This window comes from Clytia hemisphaerica, unplaced genomic scaffold (assembly GCF_902728285.1).
Source record: "Clytia hemisphaerica strain Z4C2 unplaced genomic scaffold, Clytia hemisphaerica genome assembly, whole genome shotgun sequence".
Taxonomy (NCBI): domain Eukaryota; kingdom Metazoa; phylum Cnidaria; class Hydrozoa; order Leptothecata; family Clytiidae; genus Clytia; species Clytia hemisphaerica.
Genome location: NW_027104353.1, coordinates 917,503 through 942,218, shown reverse-complemented (window position 1 = coordinate 942,218; position 24,716 = coordinate 917,503). Strand labels below are relative to the sequence as shown.

Sequence of the window (24,716 nt, the reverse complement as noted above, 5' to 3'; positions counted from 1 at the left end):
CAATAAGATACAAAATAAAGAGCACTTAAATTTGGCAAAATTTGGACAATATTTGACTCTCGACTTTTGAAGATCCATCCCTAAATTCGGTTAAAACTGCTTAAAAAGAGGAAAAAATTGTAGTTTCTTGTCATTTTTTTCCAAACTGAGGCTGGGCATGTTCTTACGATGTTCTTAATTTTTCGACGAATTTCAGCCTATATGTTCTTATAAACTAGGTTCTAATAAAAAGAAACGTGTAGTTTCTGTACTGATATAGCCATAACGACTTTGGTCATACATCACTATGGTCGCATAATCTATCCAAATAGAGCACTATATAGCTTTAAGTTTGACGCAATCATTGCAATGAATACCCAGACGGCACACAACGTCAATACAACGTCTATGTGACATTCATAATGTCCAAATAGAGCATTAATAGCTTTGAGTTTGACGCAATCATTGTAATGAATAATAAGAAATTCTAAGAATTTTTTCTTCTTAATCAATAGCTTTCCAATCAATGACGTTTTTGCATATTCTTTAATGACAATTTAAAACAATAATCAATTTTGACCTTCAATTTTTGATCAGGTAAGCATTTTATATCAATATAGAAATATCTTGATTTTTATAACTTATTCAATTGACTTTTATCTCGTCATTCTAAGGTCATATAATTTATATCTCACTTTTAAAAGCTTCCTTCGATCAAATGGAAGACACTTTGAGAGTTTTCGTTGTTGTTGTTTGTTTATTTTTGGGTAAGCTCTTTATGGTTTCATTTTAGAGTTTATAAATAAAAACGAGTTGCTAGCTAAAATAACAATATTTTTTTCAATGTTCATAATAAAACTTTAGTTAGTAGATTGACCTTGTGTTGACTTTTTTCATCAACTGGATGATGACACCTCTGTCTCACAGCCCCAGTGGAACTTTTTCCCAAACGGGGATAAAACTTTCTATCGATATCCTAATGAATGGGGATAGAAATTATATTGTTACAAGCTATAAAAAAATCCAGTGGGGATTATTTTGGGAAACAGTTTTTTACATTGAAATTTAATTGGTGGGAATGAAGTCTTGTCTGAAATATAGGGTATTTTTTCCATCAGGAACCAAATGTTGACCAAATTTCCCAGTGAAGGGGGTCCCATAGGATCAGCAACATATTGGTGTATACAGTTGACTTTTTAAAATTTGATCTTCAAGGGACCAAGATTATTCTTGGAATTATGAATGAATTCCGGTTACAGATTTTATACGACTTTCCAAGTCGAGGAGGACCAGGCTTTTTTTATTTTAGATTAAAGTTGGATTTGAATAATAGAGGTTCAAATTAGAGAGAGTTGATTGTGATTAGGCTATTTCAAAGGATTCGTGCATCTGTTATACATATTTTTTCTATTCAATTTAGAGGAGCGAATGCAAATATCTGAGCAGATTTCCGTTCGAGAAAGACGTTGAAAAAATAGACTTTTTGTCATTATTTAATTGACTGTAGAATTCAAAAACTCTTTTCCATTGTTTTTGCCTTTGTAAAACTTAATTAATTTCATTCGCAAATAAGGACTCAGCCACAAAAAGTTGATTACCACAGTGACGTAGAAAAATCATGTACTACGAATCCTATGAAATAGGCTTATGGCAAACAATCTTCGTGAAAGATTGTTGTTGTACGTCTTATGGCACTTCTACACTACTCTCTATGGAGAGCCGTTTGTAGAAATATTCATTCGATTATTTTTTTGATTAAATTCAATATTTTCATTTGGTAAATTCAATTATCATTCGGTAAATTCAATTCTCATTTGGTAAATTCAATTCTCATTCGGTAAATTCAATATTATCATTCGGTAAATGCAATTTGCATTCGGTAAATTCAATTATTATTCGGTAAATTCAATTATCATTCGGTAAATTTTATTATCATTCAAAATAAATTCTATTTTCATTCGGTAAATTCTTTATTATTATTATCAATCAAATTCTATTTTTATTCGGTAAAATCTATTTTCATTCGGTAAATTCTATTCTCATTCTGTAAATTCAATTGATGGAGATTCATCGATCATCATGTCTCGGTGCAGAGCGTGTCTTGCCGTCTCTACGTCATAGCCATCTCCTTTTTGGAGAAAGAACGACATTTTAATCCGTCTGATTCGTGCGTATCCAACACGAAGTCATGGCTTATAAAACCAGAAAAGTTTGTTCAACACTGACAAAATAACACAAACATCACCGCACTGTATGGGATTCAAACTCTCAAAACAGATCACCGCCTGTACTTCAAACCATCGCCTTAACCACTCAGCCACCCTTACTTACTACATCCATAAATTTGATTACATAAATATTCCTTATTTTCATCTGGGATGATTAAGACACTTTCCAATCTTCTTAAAGTCTCAAGAGAGGAGAATCTTGTTCTTGCGATGGACACAGCATACATGCGCGGGCGATTAAATACGATCGCGTGGGATGCGTGTCAAAAAATTCTCGTGAGCAATCTGGGTATTCATCAAAAAGTGCACATTTTGTTTTCCCTTTTACCCTACCCACCCGTTGCATCATGGGGGATATTACTACGTGTTAAAAAAGTCACAAAAACGTCGGTTTTATCTGTTGCGATTCTAACCCACATGAAAAATGACGTGTTGCCTTTAAAAGTAATGGTTGAATAAATTAATAAAATAAAATATTGAATTTCTTGCAGAATGAGATTAAACTTCTATCAAACCAAATGAAAGAAATCAAATGAAAACTTTGAAATGAATGTAAAATGAATTTACCGAATGATAATTGAATTTACCAAATGCAAATTGCATTTACCGAATGATAATATTAAATTTACCGAATGATAATTGAATTTACCGAATAATAATATTGAATTTACCGAATGATAATATTGAATTTACCGAATGATAATTGAATTTACCGAATGATAATGTTAAATTTTATCAAAAAAATAATCGAGTGAATATTTCTACAAACAGCTCTCCATAACTCTCCACGTATGAATATTTTTTTCTCTATACCAGAATGCAATGGATCATACTTCACAGATCTCATTTCAACTTTTTCACTGGACCCCAGTAATCCACCAACTGGAGCGAAAAAGGTTCCTGGTCCTCCTGGTGGTAAAATAGAAGCTTTGAAATTCACACCAGATGCACCACCAATTTATCTATCAGGTCCTACTGCAGCTAACCTGATCACAACAGTGCACAATTCAAAAGATTTGACATTTTATACTGAATTTATGATGCCAAGAGCTTTAGATAAAGATGAGGTTTGGGAATTCTTCTCTCTGCAAGGAGGATCTCAAGAAATTTTGTTTTCCATTGGTTTAATGAAAAGATCAGATGCTGGAGGGCCTATTGAAGATGGTAACTCTGCTAAAGGGTAATTTTTGTCCTTATTTCCCCAACTTTATGAAAATATATGCATGATGTTACCTTTTATACAAAAATGTTTTTAGACATCCCTGTATCAGTGTCCTGGTCCCGTGCAAAAGCGCTGATTATAAAAATCTTCGAACATTTCCTACATTTAAACCTTATCCTTAGAAAACCGAAAACCTGTATCTGTAAAGTTCAGCCCGGAAAAAAATAAGTTGTTATTTGTCTCCACACTGCCTGTTTCACGTCAAATTTTCAAAATTTACAAGTTACCCCTGTGTGCATCAGTCAAGGGCACTAATATAGCGACACAATCTTTTGATTTTCCTTTACTTTAACTAGAAACTTGAAACAGATTTTGTACATCAGCCAATATATACCGAAACAGAAAGGATCTGTAGAACATATCTATATTATGAAAGACGAATTCAAACCTGGTCAATGGTACAAACTTTTGGTACGTATCCGAACTGGTGGTAAAGAAGTCAAACTAGATGAACCAGCTAATATCCGTGTTCGAAAACGAAGAGAAGTGGAAAAAGTGGAAGCACAAATCAGAGTGAATTGTAATGAAGTTGGAAGAATTCAATTGAAGAATGGTCCATTTGATGATTATGTACCCTATGGATTTGCAAGTTTCGGATGTATTCTTGAAAAGCAGAATGTCAGTAGTGGTTTAAAAGCAGCAAGAAGATTTCCCGTTAGTTTTCATCATTTTACTTTGATGTAAAACAAAAACACGAGACAGCGTTTGCAAGTTGAAAATAAGGAAATTTATAAAAGATTTGGCAAATTGAAGGAAAAAGTATTCTAACAATTCACCTTTTCAACCGTAATCGCACGGTCAGGCGCGTGCTACTTAATTATTTAGTTATCCTCCTAAACTCGATCCAAAAAATGCCCGCGCGGCAATTGGCGGCTACAGTTGAAAAGGTGTATTAAGGGCTCTGACCATAGTCAGAAAATTGATTTGAGTATCTGAACATAAAAGTTATCTTTTAGATTCTTTAACACTTTTAATAAAGAATTGCCTTTATAAATTGCTTTTTAATCAAACCCCTTCAGAGTAATTAAAAACTTAATTGCAAAAATGACGTTATGAACTTTAAAAAGACGTTAATAATATGTTGAATCACCTTAAAGGGAATAGCGCTATACTTATAGTAGGGGTCGGGGTTGCTGGTACTTCCATGGTATACTCTGAAATACATGCTGATGTCAGCTCGAAAGCTGATTGGCTTAACCGACTGTTATACGCGGTTTAAGAGTATAGCTAAAACTTTGTTATGTTTTCAACAGTAAACGAAAGTGAATGAAGACAAAATGTAAACAAAAAGATTGCAAAGACGTTTCCGAATAAATTCACAATAGAATGTCTTCATTTAAATATAGAAACATTCGATTTCATTCAAAAGAAAAAGACATTCTTTTTTTCTTTCAGTTTTATGTAAGTCTTTTTGTGTTGTTGTTGAACATTATAGTAAATTATATTCACTTTTTTGAATATATTTTTTGGAATAAAGTCACTTTTGGTTTTTGTTATGATCCAGCACTCCTAAATACTCCTCCGTATGGATGTTTGTGCCAATGCTAGATCAGCATTTCATAAATATACCATGCGTCGTTCCCTTTAATGGGTAATTAAGATTTTTGTTTCGAACTTTTTTCAAACTGTCCGCAAAGAATTGAACTATCTTAAATTTTGCGGAAAATTTTTCTAAAAAGATGTGTCAAAAGTTATGGCTGTTTTTTTAAGCAAAATCCAGATAAAAAATTGATGAAAAACCACTATTTTGAAGATTTCGAGACAAAGAAGCATTTACAAAAATTTTCCGCAAAAATTTTTATTGTTCGGTAAAGGATACACCATCTACTGAGAAAAATTTTTCAAAATGTTTTTTCTTCGCCTAAACTAAGGTCTTCAAAGTTGAAATACTCTTCCTCGCAAAAGTCTTCATTTTCTTCCTCGTCAAATTTTTTCAATGCAATTTTTGAATTTTCAGATTCAGGAATAGTTTGTCTAACAGAAAATGTATAACATGCCATAGTTTTATTGGTTACATCAGTCAGAAAACACATTGTAAACACGGCAATTATGAAAAATTCACAATGGTCAGAGCCCTTAAGCTCTGACAGGGTCAAGTAAATTCTCTGCCCATACAACATGTTCATTCGTTCATGTTTGGCTTTAAGGTTTTCATTGTTTATTTTATTGTATCTTCGTGTGACTTGACCTTATAGCATCACATCACCTTTCTCGTACTTTTGACTTTATGGACGATTACCTTTGCAGAGTATTTTATGATTTGAATCCTTCCTTTATGTCTAAAGCCCCTAAGGCTCACCACGCACTTCCAGTTCTTATAAAATTTGTGAACTAGAACTGTCTAGGGTCATGGCCCAGAAGGCTCACGAGACACTGCGCACTTCCGACTTTTTTATGACAACACTGCGCACTTCTAAAAATATTTTAGAGACGCAAAAGTCCCTCTCGAAAGATAGCCGTTCTTGTCAGCAAAAAAGATACCGAGTTTTAATAAATGAGTTGATGATAATATGGCGAAGAGGCTCGGAAAGTTATTTTTCTCGAGTTAAAGAATCGAGTTACGAAAAAAATACGTTAGTTTCGGAAATAAATATTGACGTCATTTTGTACCTTCTTAGTCTGAATCGCAGACCTCTACAAAACCACAGGTAGTATATATAAGGAGCACGAATCCGTTAGTGGATGCCAGCAGCCTAGTACCTTCTATGAAGTCATTCTCAATTTCCGTAACTCGGTTTTTTTTTGACTTTAAAATTTCGAGTTATTTCTGGTATTTTAACTCGAGTATTTTTCCTCCCTTTGAATTTTCGAGTTATTTCTCATTTTTTAACTCCACTCGGTTTATTTTCGTTCTTTTAAATTTTCGAGTTATTTTCCTTTCTGTAGATTCTCGACTCGAGTTATTTTGGCGTTCCCAGCAGAAGGCTCAAAAACACGCACTTCTTGTTTTCACAAAGTTGATATTTGGTCAATTTTTTCTTCCCCGATTTAAGCCCGAAAATTTCCCGATTTTTGCCGCTGAGGGAAAATTTTGCTGACTAGCAATTAAAGCGGAAATTTTAACTTGTAAAAAAATTACATTGCGCGGGCCGCTCGCTTGGAAATTTCCCGCCGTGACAAAAAGTCAGAAGTGCGTGATTGAGCACTCTGGGCCATCGTATTCATGCATCTGCGCTTTCTGAGATTAGGGAAGGATAAAGTGGACAAAAAAATGCCCGCGCGGCAATTTGTGGCTACGGTCGAAAAGGTGTATTAGGAGCAGAAAAAGCTTTTTCCTCAGTAAGAATCTCTTGTTCAAAACCGCCATTTTGGAAATCTTTAAAGCAGTTTTCGCGGAAAAATGGAATATTTTTTATGTCACACAAAAGGTTTCCCGCAGCGGAAAATGGAAACTGATGTAAATTTTCCACTCGGAAACTTTTTCTAGCTGAAAACGCATTCCGAGTGGAAATTCCACTGAATAAAAAACGTCCTAATCCTCTTTATTTAAGAATTGTCATTGTTCTTCGTTCCAGTCCTCAAGTTGTTTATCAAGATTGATGAATATGGTCTTGCAGAACTGTTTCAACCTTTTTTTAATTTAGGGTCCGATGATCAAAACACAAATTATAAATGGTCCATTGGCTTTCAAGTTTTACAGTCCTTGTGATGCCGACTTCGATAAACAAGGTATGATTAAAGGATTTATCTTTGCAAATAAACTTGGTAAGTCTTGACAAAATTCATTAATAGTAGTTTTCTTGATTCGGCAAAATCAAACATGGGAAGATGCCCAACAGTTTTAACGCTCCCTTAAATTTCCTTTTTATACTCTAGAAATCCCATCAGAACCACTCGCAAATGAATACAGTGATGCAAAACTGAAAGAGTTTTTGGCTTTATCTGCTGCAGTAAGGCACTTCAAATTTGTTTTTAATATTTTTTAATCTGTTATGTCGCAAACTTAATAACGAAATATTTCAGACATGGATGTCCAAGCTGTAAATTATTTTCTTATGAAAAATGTTTCTGCTATTTACAGCTCGGTGTACCTAGATTCTTGTAAACCCGCGGTCGAAAAGTTTTTAGTTTCGCGTCATATTTGAATTGATAACGCACTTTTTTCATTTTAGGGCTCATACAGGACAAGTTTGACATGTCCTGAGACAGACCCCACCAGATATCGTGGAGAAACATGGCGTCATCCTACAGATTCGTGTATTTTATATCGTTGCTCGAATGTAAACTATTTTTATTATATTTTGATTGTTAACATTCTAATAACACCCCCTACCATCCTCGATTCCAGGGCAGCCATCATCAAGTTTTATTTTGGATGTTATTTTGATGAGTTTTAGAATTTAAAATTGGGAGGGAAACAACGTCAGTTTCCCCGTCAGTCTGAAATTGTAGGGTATTCTTCCCATCGGGGACCAAATTTTGCTAATTTTTCCAGTGATACCGGGACTGTGTTAAGTAACGTTAAGTAACGCACTCCAGGATATAGAATATGGAATAAACTTCCTCACTCCACGCTCCGCAGACAGTCATCAGATGAATATACTTTTTTACTTCACTAGAAAACGAAGGTTGTTGAAGAATGGATTTGTCTCGAATGCAAAGACCCGAAAACAAAGAAAATGTACAGAGAAGGAGAAAAATGGATCGATTCTGAAGATGTCTGTAAAGAACATGAATGTCGCCGCAAGGTATTTCGAAACAGATTACTGATTACATCATAGTATAAGAAAGATACATTCAACTGCTCTTTCTAATTTGAACCTCTATTTGAAATCTATCTAAATATTTTAACTATAACATTTGGTCTCCTCAGCTTGAAAGTTTTATAAAATATCCACCGTTATCCAAATCTTTCTAGAATTCGCAGAAAATCTTTAGTTCCCTTGTAGATCTAATTAGGGAAATAATCTCAACTGTAACCAACGTTTATCCATAACGTCTTTTCCCAAAAACAATCGTTTTTTCTTCATGGGATTCTTATATACTATGCATGATATGCACCATTGTAATATCTTCTGAAATCGCATCCATACACCCAGCAGATGATTGGTTTGTAAGTGACGTAAAATCAATTATTACGTCAACCTGTAACCAATCAGCTGTTGGGTACGTGCATATCATAATGGTTCCATATACTCAATCTCTTAGCCAGAGCCACTTGCACCATCTTTTGATTTTATTGATTGAGACGTGATACAATATCTTTTTTGAGTTATATCGGTATCATAAATAAACGAATACAGGGAGTTCGAGTATGATCATTACATGCTCTTCAAACAGGGATTCAAGAAATATGCACCTCGTACCATTACTTGTCGTGATCCACCGCTGACAAAAGATGATTGTGAAGGACTGGAACCTGTTAAATTGCAAAACGAGTGCTGTCCCAAATGTGGAAGTAAGATTTTTACTTAATTAAATTAAATTGGTTTTTGTGATAGCGTGGTCAAATTTTTTTGGCGTGTTGGCGTGGTCTATGAGTCATAGATGATAGTCTTAGTATGACTTCGAAAAGCGTGCGTGATACATGATTGAAACGCAGAAAAAACTAAAATGAGCTTTATATTTTCAATTTTCATTTTTATGTGCAAAAGCGTATGACTTTTTAAAAAAAGATTGTTTTTGCATTGGATTTTTAATTATAAAATCTTCTCATCCCCCTCTAGATGAAACCTGTTCTTTGGACAGAAAATATTATATGGGTTGTAAGAGAACATGCAGTGACGGACCTGATTTCGTCTGTCCGACAAAAAAACCTGGTTGTCATTGTCCGGAAGGTTATGCTGAAAATGAGGACAGACTTTGCATCAAACTTGGAAATTGTCCATGCAGATCTGGAAAAATTGTTTATCAGGTTTGTTTCAAATTTCTATATGCAAAAGCCGCGGCAAAAAGCTTTAAAAAACATCAGCCGGCTTATTTTTTACCACTTCTGAGCGGCTAAACTTCGTCAAATGGTGGCCATATTTTAGATAACACAATACAGTGGCTGAAATGTTAAAATTATTTCATTCTTATAATACAATGGAATCTCCATAATCCGAATACGCACGGGGAACGCAAACTTGACCAAGTTATACAAATTTCGAGTTATAAGGGTTTGTTAAAGGGTTTTATTTTTACATAAGTGCTCCCGTTTCATATCAGACACATTATTCCATATCAGGACAGTGTCTGCCTATTGTTATATTATGCTGATATGAGCAAAAAATGTTCTCCTTTTTCCCTTTCTGGCCAATCTTGCTCTACAAGTATGTCAATCCAATGTGAAAAAACTTGATGAGTTTAAAAATAAAACCTTTTAGAGTGAAGGAACCAGCAAACTTGTTCGAGTTAAGGAGACCTTTCAATATTAGAAGTTCCTTAGTATGTTCATTCACAGTAATAAATTAAAATCGAATGTTTCAAACACTTTAATCTTCATTTAGCCTGGACAAACAGCGGTACGAAGCTCATGCTCCACATGTGTGTGCATTTATGGTAAAATGAAATGTTTCAGTCGATGCTATGGCTGAATTCTGGTTGAGTGCACTGGTATCCACAAGGTTTGTGGATAGAAGATACCTTTTGTTTGTATTCCGTTCAGGTGTCACAAACACCTTTGTAAACAATGAAACCATTTTTAAATTTATCGGAGATTTTTATACAGCAGCACACACGCTGTCATTAAAATGAATTATATAATGTTTGAATTTTAATACATTTTTAGAAGAAACTTTGGCGGGAATTTAATTTGGCGGATGTAAAAGTTTAATTCAGGGGATGGCTAGAAAAAAACAGATCTCCTTCAAACGTTACAAGTGCTCCAAAAATTCTCGCAAAAAATTTGTGAATATGGGATTTTTTCAGAAATTTGAAAGGATCCTGAAGGATCGCAGCATAGTCCGTATAAAAAACCCCGGTCTGGAAGCCTTTCGTTTCTTTCTATTGTTGCGAGCTTGAACTTGCGTTGAGAAATTATTTTGTTTTGCTCACCTTTTGATCATGTGATTAACTTTTGAACCAATCCCAAGAGGAGTATTTTGGTAACGTGATCAAAAACTGAGAAAATTGATTTTTATAATCGTTATTAACAAAGGAACAAAAAGTTACAACAATAGGCTTCCAGACCAGGGTTTTTTATAAGGACTATGATTGCAGTGACCAATAGTTTCTTTCCTTGGAAGTTAGGAATTTGTTTACATCTTACATCTCTGCATATGTAGGTGTATAGTATACACCTACAATATAATCTTGCAGCTTCATCCGAATAATAGTTTATTTTGAACTTAGATTTTATTCAATTGTAATTATTATTTCCGATTTTTTTCCTTTAGATATCGTCAATGTATCAAGTTTACAAAAGCCCTAATATGAGTCCAGTCCACATTTTATCTTTCTAACAGAAAATGTATTTGCAAAATGATTGGTCTTTAACATTAGTGGCCGGGTAGCCCAGTCGGCCCGGGGGGGGGGGGGGGGCACTCAAGGTAAATGACCTACCAGACGTTCGGCCCTTAAGGGTAGGTTTTTCATAGTTCAGCTAGTGCACTGTAAGGGTAGGAAATTACAAAACTGCACTGAACTGCACTGTAAGGGTAGGAAATTGTGGTAAAAGGCCAATTTTTTGGTAAAAATGGAACAAAGTTGGTCAATTTTGGAGGAAAAATTCCACATTTTCTAGGAAAATTGCAAAAATTTTCGCCCTTACGGGCGAGAAATTTTTAAAAAGTGCACTGTAAGGGTATGATTTTTCATGGAAATTCACTGCACTGTAAGGGTCCGATTTTAGAAGCAAAATTTTGGGCCGAACGTATGGTCGTTTTCAGATCGAGTGCCCCCCCGGGCCAGTCGGTAGAGTATTCACCTTACAATTTGAGGGTTGTGAGTTCCGCCAACTCAGCGAGTGAGTAGAGTAATCTGATCTAGTTAGTAAAATGCTCTGAGCTGAGAGTAGGTGTGACCTCGGATAAGTTATGGCATGTCTTAAAAACTGAAAATTACCATAATTTTTAGATCGCATTAGTCGACAGAAAATGACCAAACAAATAACTGAACCTGAAGGCTACTATGATGAAGTTTCTAACCTGATGTGTAACCTAATTGTTTTTTCGTTCATTTTCGCGAAAAACCGCAAAAACTGATTTTGACGTCATAATCGATGACGTCATAAAAACTGAAAATTGAATTTCTCAAGAATGGTTTATCCAATTGTTATCAAACTTTCACTAAAGATGTATCTCACTAAAGTCGATCACTTGAAAAAAATTTTTTTCAAAGTTTTGATTACGTCAGCAAAAAATAGGATTTTTAATTTTTTACTAATTTCTGCTGATGTCATCAAAAATTCGAAAATTTTTTTTTTCAAATGATTGACTTTAGTGAGATACATGTTCGGTGAAAGTTTGATAACAATTGGATAAACCATTTATGAGAAATTCAATTTTTAATGACGTCATCGATTATGACGTCATAATCAGTTTTTGCGGTTTTTCGCGAAAATGAGCGAAAAAACAATTAGGTTACACATCAGGTTAGAAACTTCATCATAGTTGCCTTCAGGTTCAGTGATTTGTTTGGTCGTTTTCTGTCGGCTAATGCGATCTAAAAATTATGGTAATTTTAAGACATGCCATAACTTACCCGAGACGCTCTACCTCAGCATTCAAACTCCCAGGTCTAGCGCAAATAAAACAAGACGACTTAAAGTCGAAAATTTCGCCTAGAATTTGAACTGCATGGGAAAAACGAGAAATAGAGATTGAAGCTAATCTGAAAACTACTTTACATCGAGCCTTGATGAAACAATTTTTCAAGAACAACAAGGCTTAAAATCGCTAAAAAAATAAGACCAATTTAAGAACAATTGTTGTTGTTTAATTTTCTAGAATTCTTATATGCTTATAAAAAATATATATGCTCATATTGCACGCCATCCGTTGTTTACTTTGTAAGAACTAATTATCGAAAGGTATATCACCGTCTATCAAGAGTTATTGATTTGATTCTTATAAAGTAAATACTTATAAGAAAAATAAATATGCTCATATTGTACGCCATCCCTTGTTTACTTTGTAAGAACTAATTACCGAAAGGTATATCACCGTCTATCAAGAGTTATTGATTTGATTCTTATAAAGTATATGCTTATAAGAAAATAAAGAAAAAAATCAAAACGGTGAAGCTAAAGACACAAAGATAAATGACGTAATCCAAAAAAACCAGCGAAAATCGTCCGTGGTTATACGAGCGTGTAATTTGTAAATTGATTTTAGTGAGTTCGTCCACCGTATCAAGTAAGTACTTTCGTTTTCTAATTTTTTTATTACACCGCCGCAAAAGGCTATCGTAATACTTTCGCTATGCGAAATTAAAAAAGTAAACTCCCTCTATCCAGGCTCCGCCAACAGCCACGATAGATGAATATACTTACTTTTTTAACACTGTAATCTCATCGTTGATTAAAATTCGATTGACGTTTTTGCTTACGTTAATTTGTAATTTCCCTCCTAGCTTTTGTAATTTCCCACAAAAGTGAAATTTCCATTCTTTGGAGATTCATCACCTTTTTCGAATTTCTTACTAATACTATCCAATTAAAACTCGATTCGCGTTTCTATGACTTTTTTGACACTTATTTTTAAAAGTTTCAGATTGATTTCCAGTGTTTAATTGACGTCTATCAGAATTGTTAGAATTTCAATCCAAACCATGAGATTAACCAGGAATCCCATGCTTGTTTTCGTGAAATTCTGGACAAATTACCCTCGGTCAAATTTCGAAATGTTTCAAAATTGACCTCGGGAAATTTATCCCGAATTTCCCTCATAACTATGAGATTACTAGTACTAATCTTTATTTACCTTAAATACCAAGAGTTAAAAAAAGCATAAAGAGTGAAAAAAATTCAAAGTTGCTGGTGTCTTTATTCTAAATGAGAAATAAGAGGAAAAATAGCTAATCTATAATCATATATCAACATATCATAAAATATTCGTAATCATATATTACATTAATACAAATAATACTACACATTTTGTAGAAGCAGTAATTGCCAAGGCTTAAGCAGTTTGAGACCTAAAAATGACTGAAAAGTAGTATTATTGAAAGGTTTTAATTAGGTATTTAGAAAATTGCTGTTAGGATGAAATCCTGAAAATCTCTATTAGCCTAATTTAGGTCAAAAATGTGTAATAATGTAATTTTACATAATACTATTCGCAAATGTTAAGAAACAAGTCATCAATAGGCGAAAGTAATCCTCCGACCTCGAAATTATGTGGATATTTTATGTGGAGATTAAATCTCACCACTAATTACTATGTTCGCTCTTTTAAAGATTTCTTAAAACTTATGAAAGACTCTTTTTATATACATCAAACAAACCAATCCGAAGTAATAGTGAAATCTCTAATGCCCAATGAGTGAAAGTAATAATCAGATTGGTTAGGTAATGTTTAGAAAAGAGGTAAACTTAAAAATTAATGCTATGTACACAAAAACTGTGAAAAAAAAAGATATAAAACAAAAAGTTTCATAAAAAGGTTAAAATGAAGTTAAAAAAAGTTTTAGTTCTTTGAAATACTTTGACTGCTTTAAAAAAATAGTTTTAACACACAAAACGACATCGAAAGTCGCCAGGCTATCAATTTTGACAGGATCTTGAATGAAGTACATTCCCTGGTCACGTGATGCGTAAAACATCGCTTATTATACACTTAACATCGACTGAAACATTTCATTTCAGCATTACTGCACACACATGTGGTACATGAGCTTCGTACCGCTGTTTGTCCAGGCTGAAATGGAAAAGATATTTTCTTTTTTATGATAAAGATAGAATTAAGATGTGCTTTTTACGCTGAGAAAGCAGAATTAACAAAACAACTTCTAAAAATTTAATCTCGTACGGCGCAGTTAATGGGCTATTCCAGAAATAGTTTGTATCCCGATCTGTATGAAACATCCAGGGGGTCTGGTCTGGTCCAAAAAATAAGAAATACCAGTTGTCCCAGAAAAAAGTCCCCTTATTTGAAGTGAATTTTCTCGCGTTCTATGAACCGTTGAAGAATGAATCTTTTTGCATTAGAAAGAGGAAGGATAAACTTAAATTTTGGTCATTTATTAAATTTGGTCAACTAGATAAAAAGCTATGTCCTAAATGCTATAAAACATTACTTTTCAAAAAAGTAAAAAAATACGAGGGTATCAAATGGTCTGAGAAGGAAAATGGACACATATAGATTTTCGATATTTCGCTGCATTTTCTCTATAAATTCGAAACTAGGCGGAAAAGCTTCTTTTTATACTTGACATAGACGGAAATCCGTTTGAGACAGTAGAGCTGTGAACAATGGAGACTCATGAAACAAACCTTGTAAACAACTCTTCCAGATCTGCATGGACAATTTCCAAGTTTGATGCAAAGTCCTTCCTCATTTTCAGCATAACCCTCCGGACAATGACAACCAGCTTTCTTTGTCGAACAGACGAAATCAGGTCCGTCACTGCACGTTCTCTTACAACCCAAATAATATTTTCTGTCTGATGAACAGGTTTCATCTAAAATATAGCACGGGAATATAAAATCTTTAATTTAAACATTCGAATAGTTTTCTTATCGCTCAAAAATACAAATACTAAATGGGGAAAAAAACAAATAATATATTTTTGTAAACTTGAAACGAATTTTTAGTATAGAATTTTTGACTGAAGATCGTAACGAAAAATTACGTGAAACTTTGATTATCAAACAATTTCAATCTCAACTTCAATTTATTGTGAATATAATAAACCTTATAAATTTCAGCTAAGGCTTAATCGTTTTGTGATTTTTCAAGCTTAACATTCTAACAAGATAATATTTAAATATGCGTAAAATTTAGCAACAAAAAACTTTCCCAAAGACAAAAATCTTACTTCCACATTTGGGACAGCACTCGTTTGCCAATTTAACAGGTTCCAGTCCTTCACAATCATCTTTTGTCAGCGGTGGATCACGACAAGTAATGGTGCGAGACTTGATTGGTCTGAAACCCTATAAAAATAGTGAGTGAGGCATAGAGTGCAATCTTTCAAATTTTTGGGTATCTTATCTTAATTTTCTAAAAATGTTATTCAATCGAGAGATATAGTTCAAAGTCATTTCATCCATGACAAAATTATTGGTTGGCGGCTCCGTCTGAAAATATAAAGATTACCAAAATGCAACTGATCGGGAAATTTACGAAAGAAAGGGAAGATCAAGGGACATATCGACCAATCAAAGTCACGTTTACGAATGAAGAAGACAAGAACAAAGTGTTGTAAGCAATAACAAAAGAAAATGGCTTTCTTAACCGAGTGACAGAGGATTTAACCAAAAATGAAAGACGAATAATCAAAGAATGGTGTAAGGAAACCGAACAAATGAATGCTAAAACCATACATCATTGTAAAAAGTACGAGCGGTTTATGGAGGCCCATTGAATTGACACGGATGTGGAGAAATATTGGTTAGAAAGATGGAAAGAAAAGCAACTTTTTGTTTATTATTCAGCACAAAATCGGACACAGGAGACACTGGCCTGATATAAAACATGTGTCTGATATGAAACGGGATCATATATGTAAAAGTATAACTTTTAACGAATTTTTATCAATACACGCTTTTTAATAAGAATGGTGTAAATCCATTTCATCATCGATATTCTTAACATTTTTAAGAAAATCATCCTAAAATATTCTTACAGCATTCTTAGGTTAGGAGCCTTACTTGGGGGTAATTGACAATTTATAGTAGAAAATGCTCTAAAGATGGCATTTTTAACTTGAGTAGCCAATTTCCACGATGGTGATATTCTTAGCATTATTCTAAATTTTTTGGCCATTTTCATCATGGACATTCTCTATAGTCTATTCTTACAAAAAAAAGCGTGTTTTGCTTTTTAAAGAAATCTTAGGAGATAAAAAACAAAAAAAACTTACACCAGTGCATTCATTTTCCAAACAAATATCTTGGGAATCGATCCATTTTGATTTCTTACGATGTTGTTGCCCTGTTTTAGGATCTTTGCAAAATAAACAGACCCAAGTTTCTTCAACTTTTGCGTTCTATCGAGAAAATTGTTTGAGATGAAATAGTTGATGCTCTCTATATCGATTTTTTAGGAGGATTGAATTTTCATTGAATAAATAGAGCGTCGTTTATGAGAGTTTCTTGTTGACAGCGATTTTCAGCATTATCGAATAATAGAACGTATCGAACAGTAGAACGTCGAATTAGAGAGCGTCAACAGAAAGCCAGCAAAATTATGTAGCCTGGCGACTGTCTTGTGCATGATTCTAACAAGATGAAGTGCATGTTGGTTGATAAAAAAAAACAACAAAAACAACTTTTTCGGCACCTTAGAAAGGCTAGAATTTTATCTGGACTTAAAACACGCCTGTTGCAGTGTCCCGCTAGAACTTTTTCCCACAGTGGGGATGAACATATCTATCGAAATCCCAATAGGGATAGAATTTCCCAGCTAAAAAGTCCAGTAGGGATGGTTAAGGAGAGCAAGTTTTTGCATTGCATTTCAAATGGTGATGAAATCAAAATCAACTTCCGAATGAAGCTGAAAAGGTAACAAGGTATTTTTCCAACAGAGGACAAAATTTTGACCAAAGTTTTCATTGGGGCAGGGGTCCAATTAGGTCTGTTAAATAGGAGTGTATTGATAAATATTCATTCAACCGCAAGCTTACTTTGTTGCATTTATATATTATACAATCGTCTTTTGGGTCGGCCCAGGTCTCTCCACGATATTTGGTTGGACTAGTATCAGGACATGTCAAACTTGTCTTGATGGAAGCCTAAAATCAAGAAATATATCAGAGAGTGATCGTGTAAATAGATAGGTACATAAAAGTAGAGTTAACTTCTTTTTGAGTTGAACTCTCATTCATCAGAAGAGTGCTTGACCAATCGGAATCGGAAGCATATAAATGTGTTTTATTTCAATACTAATAGTTTCAAGCCGTGAAGACGATCATCAGTTGAAAATAAATTTTTTTCTTAAACTTGAGTTAGATATTTTACAAGATGGCCAAGTAATCGAGAACTTTAACGCAATTTTGTTTCTCACAGGGTCCACCGGCCGAACCGGATATTATTGAACACAACAGAACAACAGAAGAACCGGAGTTTAGAAGATAATCCCTGATTCGAAGTGTTGACGCCTTAAACTTAAACTTCTCGGTCATCAATCCTTTCGGAGCTCCTCTCAAACTTAGAAAATACTACAATAATGGCTAAACCAGGTGCAAATACTTACTGCAGCAGATAAAGCCAAAAACTCTTTCAGTGATGCATCGCTGTATTCATTTTCGAGTGGCTCTGATGGGATTTCTAGAACGAGAATGAGAATGTTTATTTACACTCATGTGATTATTGAAAATGCAAATTATCTATGATCTATCTATCTATGAGATATTTAAAAGCTAGGCTTAATTTATTCTTTCCTTGTCGAAATATATTACTAGATTCCATTCCATAGTAAAACATTTGAGGATTCGATTCCTTATATATTTTCACGGACCTTAGACAATGAATAATAATGATTTGAATGTTAAGGTTGTCCCAAAAAAAGTGCTTCTAAATGTAGAGAAAAATTGTGATTGTTTAACAGAATCTGCACTAGACTATCCAGGGGGGGTCAGTGTACCAGAAGGTGGCATGTATCCTGGGGTGGGTGGGTGTTTCATCCGTACTGTTTCTATTGTCGTATTATGCTGATATAAGCAAAAAAAGTTTTTTCTTTTCCTCTTTATGACCAAGCTTGCTCTACGTCCGTGTCAATCCAATGTGAAAAAGCTAGTGCATTAAAATTGATGAGTAAGCAAACGATACCATTCTTATTTAAAAACAAAACCTTTAAAAAGAAACAATAAGAATATAAGAATATATTTTTCTACTCATAGAATTGGTCTGACATAATACTTCTTCCGGGACGGACTGTAAAACACTTAAATTTGTGTAAATACCTTGTGGATCGAAGTCGGCATCACATGGACTGTAAAAATCGAAGGCCAATGGACCATTTATAATTTGTGTTTTGATCATTGGGCCCTAAAAAAGAAAAAAAAAAGAATTAGCAAGCGCTCTGCTTACTTGTTTGTATTGACCATTTGTTTTAAATTCTTCATTACTAAATTTTCTTTTAATTTTGAAGAGCCTAAACTCTACGCCAAAAGTAGCAGAAGGCACAGATGATGTAAACACGACAACACAAAGTAGTAAAATCACTAAAAATACAAAATATTTGGACAGAATCCACTAACTTGCAGTTTTATGCAAGATTTATAATTTATGGGGGATTTTTATGATCGATTTATAAGAGAACTTACCGGGAATCTCCTCTTGGCTATCATACTACCATTTTTCTCAAGAACACATCCAAAACTTGCAAATCCATAGGGTACATAATCATCAAATGGGCCATTCTTCAATTGAATTCTTCCAACTTCATTACAATTCACTCTGATTTGTGCCACCACTTTTTCCACTTCTCTTCGTTTTCGAACACGGATATTAGCTGGTTCATCTAGTTTGACTTCTTTACCACCAGTTCGGATACGTACCAAAAGTTTGTACCATTGACCAGGCTTGAATTCGTCTTTCATGATCATGTTATTATCTTTAGTTGTACGATCAGTTATAACATATTGATTGATGAATAAGATCTGTTGATAAACTCTACAACAAATGAAAAGGAAAAAATTATTACATAATTTTTATCTTTGAAGTGGCTGAATGAAGCAAGGTAGCAAAATACTTTATCAAAAAACGAATTCCTTGCTTCTTTCTTTTGAATTTCCATATTTCTGTATTTCATTTTAGTATTATTATCATTATTTCAGCTTTTATGTCATATTTTAGTGTCAAGCTCAACCAGTATACATAAACTAGCAAATATCCGAAAAGTGGTTGAGAATGGAGGAATAAAAACTTGATTGAAATCTTTTCGCTGAGAACTATAGAATGATTAAGGGTATTTTGCTTTATTTGATGAGAAGATAAAACCTTAACAAACAGTCAAAGATATATTATGTTTACCATCAGAATTAAAAGTAGGAAGCTGAAATTGAGGAAAATTTTGTCAAAAATAGATTGTAGGATTATTAGATACCAAGAGTTTTGGAATAAGGTTAAACGTTACCTTAAGTGGATTAATTTTGGTGTGGATTTAATGTGGATTAGCCAAAATGAGATTTTTGACAGGGATCTAATTTGGCTAATGATCAGTTTTTCTAAAATTTGGCAGAGATTTAATTTGGAGGATGGAAGGTTTCAGGCTCTGGTAAACTACAAATTTGGTATTTTACTTAAAAAACGCATAGTGTCTAAAAAGATTTTGTTAAATTTGGCAAGAAGGATTAAATTTGTGAATAATCAATGATTTTTGAAATTTTAGTGGGGATTTTGGGCAAAATTCACTAAATTTGCCAAATTTAATCCCTGCCAAATTTAATCTCCGCCAAAATTAGTTCACTTCATAGGGTATCTAAAGCAGTACTTGACATCTTCCACTCACCCTTGGCCACCACCAGTGTTTTCAGCTCCCCCACCAGAAGTTGATTTCTTTTTTAATCCAATGGAGAACAAAACTTCTTGAGATCCTCCTTGCAGAGAGAAGAATTCCCAAACCTCATCTTTATCTAAAGCTCTTGGCATCATAAATTCTGTATAAAATGTAAAATCTTTTGAATTGTGCACTGTTGTGATCAGGTTAGCTGCTGTAGGACCTGATAGATGAATTGGTGGTGCATCTGGTGTGAATTCTAAAGCTTCTATTTTGGTACCAGGAGGACCAGGAACCTTTTTAGCTCCAGTTGGTGGATTACCGGGGTCCAGTGAAAACGTTGAAATGACATCTGTGAAGTATGATCCATCGCAACCTAGGTTGAAAAGTTTAGGTTATTAATTTCATTTAGAAAAAAATAGTCCTTGTTTTTCTTGATAAATTATTCTTGATAATTGTGATCTTTTTGAAGGAATTTTGATTAAAAGATTCCTCTGCAACTTCCAGCAAAAAGTTCAAATCTGAAACCCATCACTGTAGGACTTAAAAAAACCTGATAACAGCTGGTCATAATTTTCTAACGCACCAGTAAACCTCTAAAAGGCGCTTGAAAATTTAAACATATGAGGAGAGAAATCCTCCTGCTGAAATTTCTACAAGAAAAATCTTGTTGTGCGTTGGAAAGTTAAAAACTAAATTTTCCTAATATGGTCTATTTTCATCACGCAACTTTGTTATCATTCCCAGTCCTTTAAGGTGAGAATTGCAATTCTGACAGTAAAAATCTGTTAGGCAGCCAACCTGGAACATACTTCTTACCCCTAAGGGTGTGCCTGTGGCGCACACGCGCGTACTATACGCTTGCACTACACGCACAATTGCCGCTAGGGCAGGATTTAGTGGCTTCTCCCCTTGAGTCAAAATGGCCATATTTACTCAAAGTTATAGTATGTCCCTTAAAAAGCAGACAAATTTTGAGATAAGGTAAAATCCTCATAATTTATGTGAAATTTTTTGACTTAATACTTTCTCAAAATCCTGTATTCAATGTCTTGGCAATAGAATATCTATTGATTGAACAGAGAATGCTTTTTTGGCAGACACTGTAACTCATCAGAACTCTTACACGTTTTTTTTTTTATATAAGGAACACGTTTATAAGGAACTGAAATAAGGAATTGTTTAGGAACTGCTCAGGCTGAGAATAAGAAAACAAGTTTTAAGGAACAGTAAGAGATGGTTATCCAAACTTAGCAGCTATGTAAATAGAGAACTCGATAAGGAACTTTGAGGCTGAAATTCTCTGTAAAAATAAGGAACTCCAGGCTCAGAGGAAAGTTAAGGTTCCTTATAAAGAAAAAACGTGTATTTTTATTATTCTTATAAAGTTTGGTGATATCAAATTCTCACCTGTTTTTACTTCACTTGCAAAAAAATTTTCTCAGCAGATACCGTCCTTGAAAAGTTACCATTATGACAAGTTACAGGACTTATAAGGTGTCATATTTCGATTTAAAAGCCTACTGGGTGCGAAAGAGAAATCGTGTATTTTTTAATACGCCGTTCATTAACTCAAATCAAATGACTTTGGAGGTTCTGTGCCCGGGGGGGGGTACTACCCTTGTTGACCGACGGGGGTGCTCCGCTTAGGTTCGAAAAATGGACCCTACGTGGGACTCGAAATTTGCGAAAAAAGTGACCCTGAATGGGACTGAAATTCCAAAATTTTCTCAAATTTTCTACTTTTTCCCCAAATTTCCAAAAAAAGGCACCCTACGAGGGACTGATTTTTCTGTTTTGGTGTTTTTGCGACCCTACCTGGGACTCGTGGAGGTTAAAAAAGGTACCCTGACCAGCGGAGCATCCCCGTAACCCATCTTGCCCTAGTACCCCCCCCCGGGGTTCTGTGAAATGGTGGCTTTGGAGGTTCTGTGAAATGGTGGCCGAATTGCCGTCCCATGTTTTGTCAGATAGTCCCAAGTTAGAGCAGTTGACGATACTCAATTAAACACCCCTCTTAACGACCCTGCTGTCGGGTGCACGAGCAACCAGCAGGGTCGTCCCTCTTATGAGAAAATTTTTCAACAAACACCCCCTCAAATAAATGCCCCTGATCGTGTTCAAAAAAGAATGACATAATTCAATTTTTTTAGTGATGATTTTAAAAAGCCTATAAAATGTGATATTTTGTGGCTACAGTTAAAAAGATTAATTCCCACGTCCCAAAATGACAAAAATTTCTTTTGCATTTGAAATGAAATTTCTAGTGATCTTCAGTGGCTAGTAATTAGCCTTTAAAGTGTGTGAAAGATTGTGGCTAATTTTTTGAGTGGCTAATTCTACCAACTAATTTCAAAAAGGTGTAGCAACTTCAATTTAAAAGATCAGTCACCCAAATTTTGCACAGGTTATATTGAGTAATAAAGTTTTGAGATTATGTGAAAAAATGAGGGCTATTGATCTAAAATGCACCCAGAGACAAAAGTATTGAATAAAAAAGTATAATTGTGGAATTTGAAATTTTTTTGCTTGAGATGATACATGGCTTATAAGCAGGTCCTAGGTCCCCCCTAAGAATTTAGGTGCCCCCTAGGATTTAGGTGGCCCCTATTGGAAAAATATTCTAGGTGGCCCCTAAAAGTTCAAAAATCTGAAAAAGCTAAAAATTGAAATCGTAGATATACTTTTAGAAAAACTTTCTTTTTTGTCAAGTGTAATTAAATACAACAGTTTTAAAAATAGCTACTTAAAGGCAAACAAAAGAAAATAAAGTTTATCACTAAAGTTTTTTATGGAAAAAGGTTTGCGAGAGGTTCATTATGTAAAAAATTAGGTCCCCCCTAGCTCAGTAGGTGGCCCCTGGCCAAAGACTATTTGTAGGTACCAGTTGCCCTGAGACCTTTTAACACCCCCGGGGGGGGGTGAAGCCATGTGATACTTATTGAATGGTTTTGTTTTCATTTTCTAAGGATACAGCATCAGAAATGTGAATTTAAGTGGCTAAATACTCCTTGCAATTGTGATGTTTGACTTGAGAAAAAAACGTTTCAACAGGCATTTTACGTACTGACTTTATTCACCATGTAAAAAAGCTGTAGTTATGAAATTTTAGGATATTGTGCTAAATATGTGGCTAATTCCATAGAAACATTTTTTGTAATACTTCCTGTATGATTTTGTGTTAAAATGTGTGGTTATTTGCATACTTAGTAACTAGTAGTTTTTCTTCATTTTAAGCCTAATTTATAGATTTTTCCTGTCATTTATTGCCACAATTAATCACATATCAATTTTAAAGAAAGGCATGCAAGGTATCAAAAGAAAGCCAATGAAATTTTCAAAAGTTTCAACAAGGTTATTTTTTTCCCTCACGATGTGAAAAAATGTGGGTAGCCTTTTTAACAATCCGGAAATTTTAGTAAGTCTTTTTAGCCACGTAGAATCACAAGGCAACTATTAGTTGATACTTTTGAATTCAGAAAGTGAAAATTTGATCATCAAGCTATAGTCTCATACAATTCAGGTCTTTGGAACTCTTTTGTGAATGGGTGTGGCTACCATTTAAATAAGGACCTTTTTTCAAAAAGTGTGAATATTAGCCGCTGATTTCACACAATTAGTAAGTAAATACTTCAAATATGTTCTATTTTTTACTAATTTTTCAAGAACACCAGATTCATTATTTTCATCACTAGTATTTATTTGCTATATTGTTTTTTTAATTACTGAAAAAATATCAATACAGCGAGTTCGAGCCACAATTTTTCACATTTATCACTTGAAATTCTTTCACATAAGTATATCTTAGAAAAATTCAATCTGTGATCTTCAACTTTGAACCAGTTCCAAATGTGGATATTCAATATGTGCTTAATTGAGGCTATCTCAAAAAATGATAGAAAAAGGGTAATATTAGCCTCAAAACTACACATTTTGATAAAAAAGAAATTCCAGTGAATTCCTAGAGTCCTAATCCACAATCCTGTATTTTCCTCTCTCTCATGAAACATTAGCTAAGAAGTTACAAGACATTATCCAAAATCAACAAAAATTGCATTTTTCCAATGTGTCATTCTTTTTTGAACAGAATCCCCTTCAAGTAAATGCCTTCCCTAGTGTGTTTTTCTTTCAATGCTAGAGTTTTCAATTATTGGAAATTACATTATGATTGAGTAAAAAGACGACCCTGGACACCGCCGTACATTGTACGGTGTTGTACGGTGGGGCTAAATGTCCGGTGGGAATAAAAGGTTAACTTTGAAAACACCGTACATTTTCCCACCGTAAATTAAATTTCCCACCGTACAATAGTACGGTGGGAGGGAATGCGATCGCGAAAGACAAGTTCCGTGGTCAAACTTAATGTACCAAAGAAAGTTTTTCCGACTTAGAAGTTTTTCAGTATTAAGTCCGACCACGGTTGAATATCTAAAAATTTGCATGCTTTCTGAAACTGAAATCAAGTTAAAATGTTTTTGGTACGGTGGTGAAATAGGTTAACTCGAAATCCACTGTACACCCCACCGTACAATGTACGGCGGTGTCCAGGGTCGTGTAAAAAGTGGGTGTGGCACTGAGAAATAATCAAAATTTATAAAAATCCTTACCACTAATACACCAAAAGGTTGCAATGGCAAACAGCAATTTGGTATCCATAACTTTTAGTATTTTCTTTAGATTTCAATAAGTTATCTAGACAAAGGTTTAAAATACAAAAAATATATTACTTCTCTCTATAAACATAGACGAAAAACTGACTGACTG

General features: G+C 34.2%; 2 protein-coding genes across 2 annotated transcripts; one reads left to right on the top strand and one right to left on the bottom strand.

Annotated features, from left to right (window-relative positions):
* The first annotated feature begins 638 nt into the window (after positions 1-638).
* LOC136818062 (uncharacterized) lies at positions 639-10,686 on the top strand. Its single transcript, XM_067074425.1, has 10 exons — positions 639-746; positions 3,024-3,387; positions 3,726-4,083; positions 7,014-7,098; positions 7,246-7,319; positions 7,542-7,649; positions 7,989-8,117; positions 8,710-8,827; positions 9,096-9,283; positions 9,858-10,686. Exons 1-10 carry the CDS (start codon positions 698-700, stop codon positions 9,942-9,944), a joined length of 1,560 nt encoding a protein of 519 aa, XP_066930526.1. The 5' UTR covers positions 639-697; the 3' UTR covers positions 9,945-10,686.
* Positions 10,687-13,314: 2,628 nt separating this feature from the next.
* Positions 13,315-24,682, bottom strand: LOC136818099 (uncharacterized). The gene is made up of 10 exons (XM_067074455.1): positions 24,560-24,682; positions 19,965-20,328; positions 18,778-19,126; positions 18,415-18,499; positions 17,706-17,779; positions 17,137-17,244; positions 16,375-16,500; positions 15,328-15,445; positions 14,783-14,970; positions 13,315-14,207 (listed from the first exon to the last, which is right to left on the bottom strand). The coding sequence occupies exons 1-10, from the start codon at positions 24,606-24,608 to the stop codon at positions 14,127-14,129; spliced, it is 1,542 nt and encodes a 513-aa protein (XP_066930556.1). The 5' UTR covers positions 24,609-24,682; the 3' UTR covers positions 13,315-14,126.
* Positions 24,683-24,716: the final 34 nt, after the last annotated feature.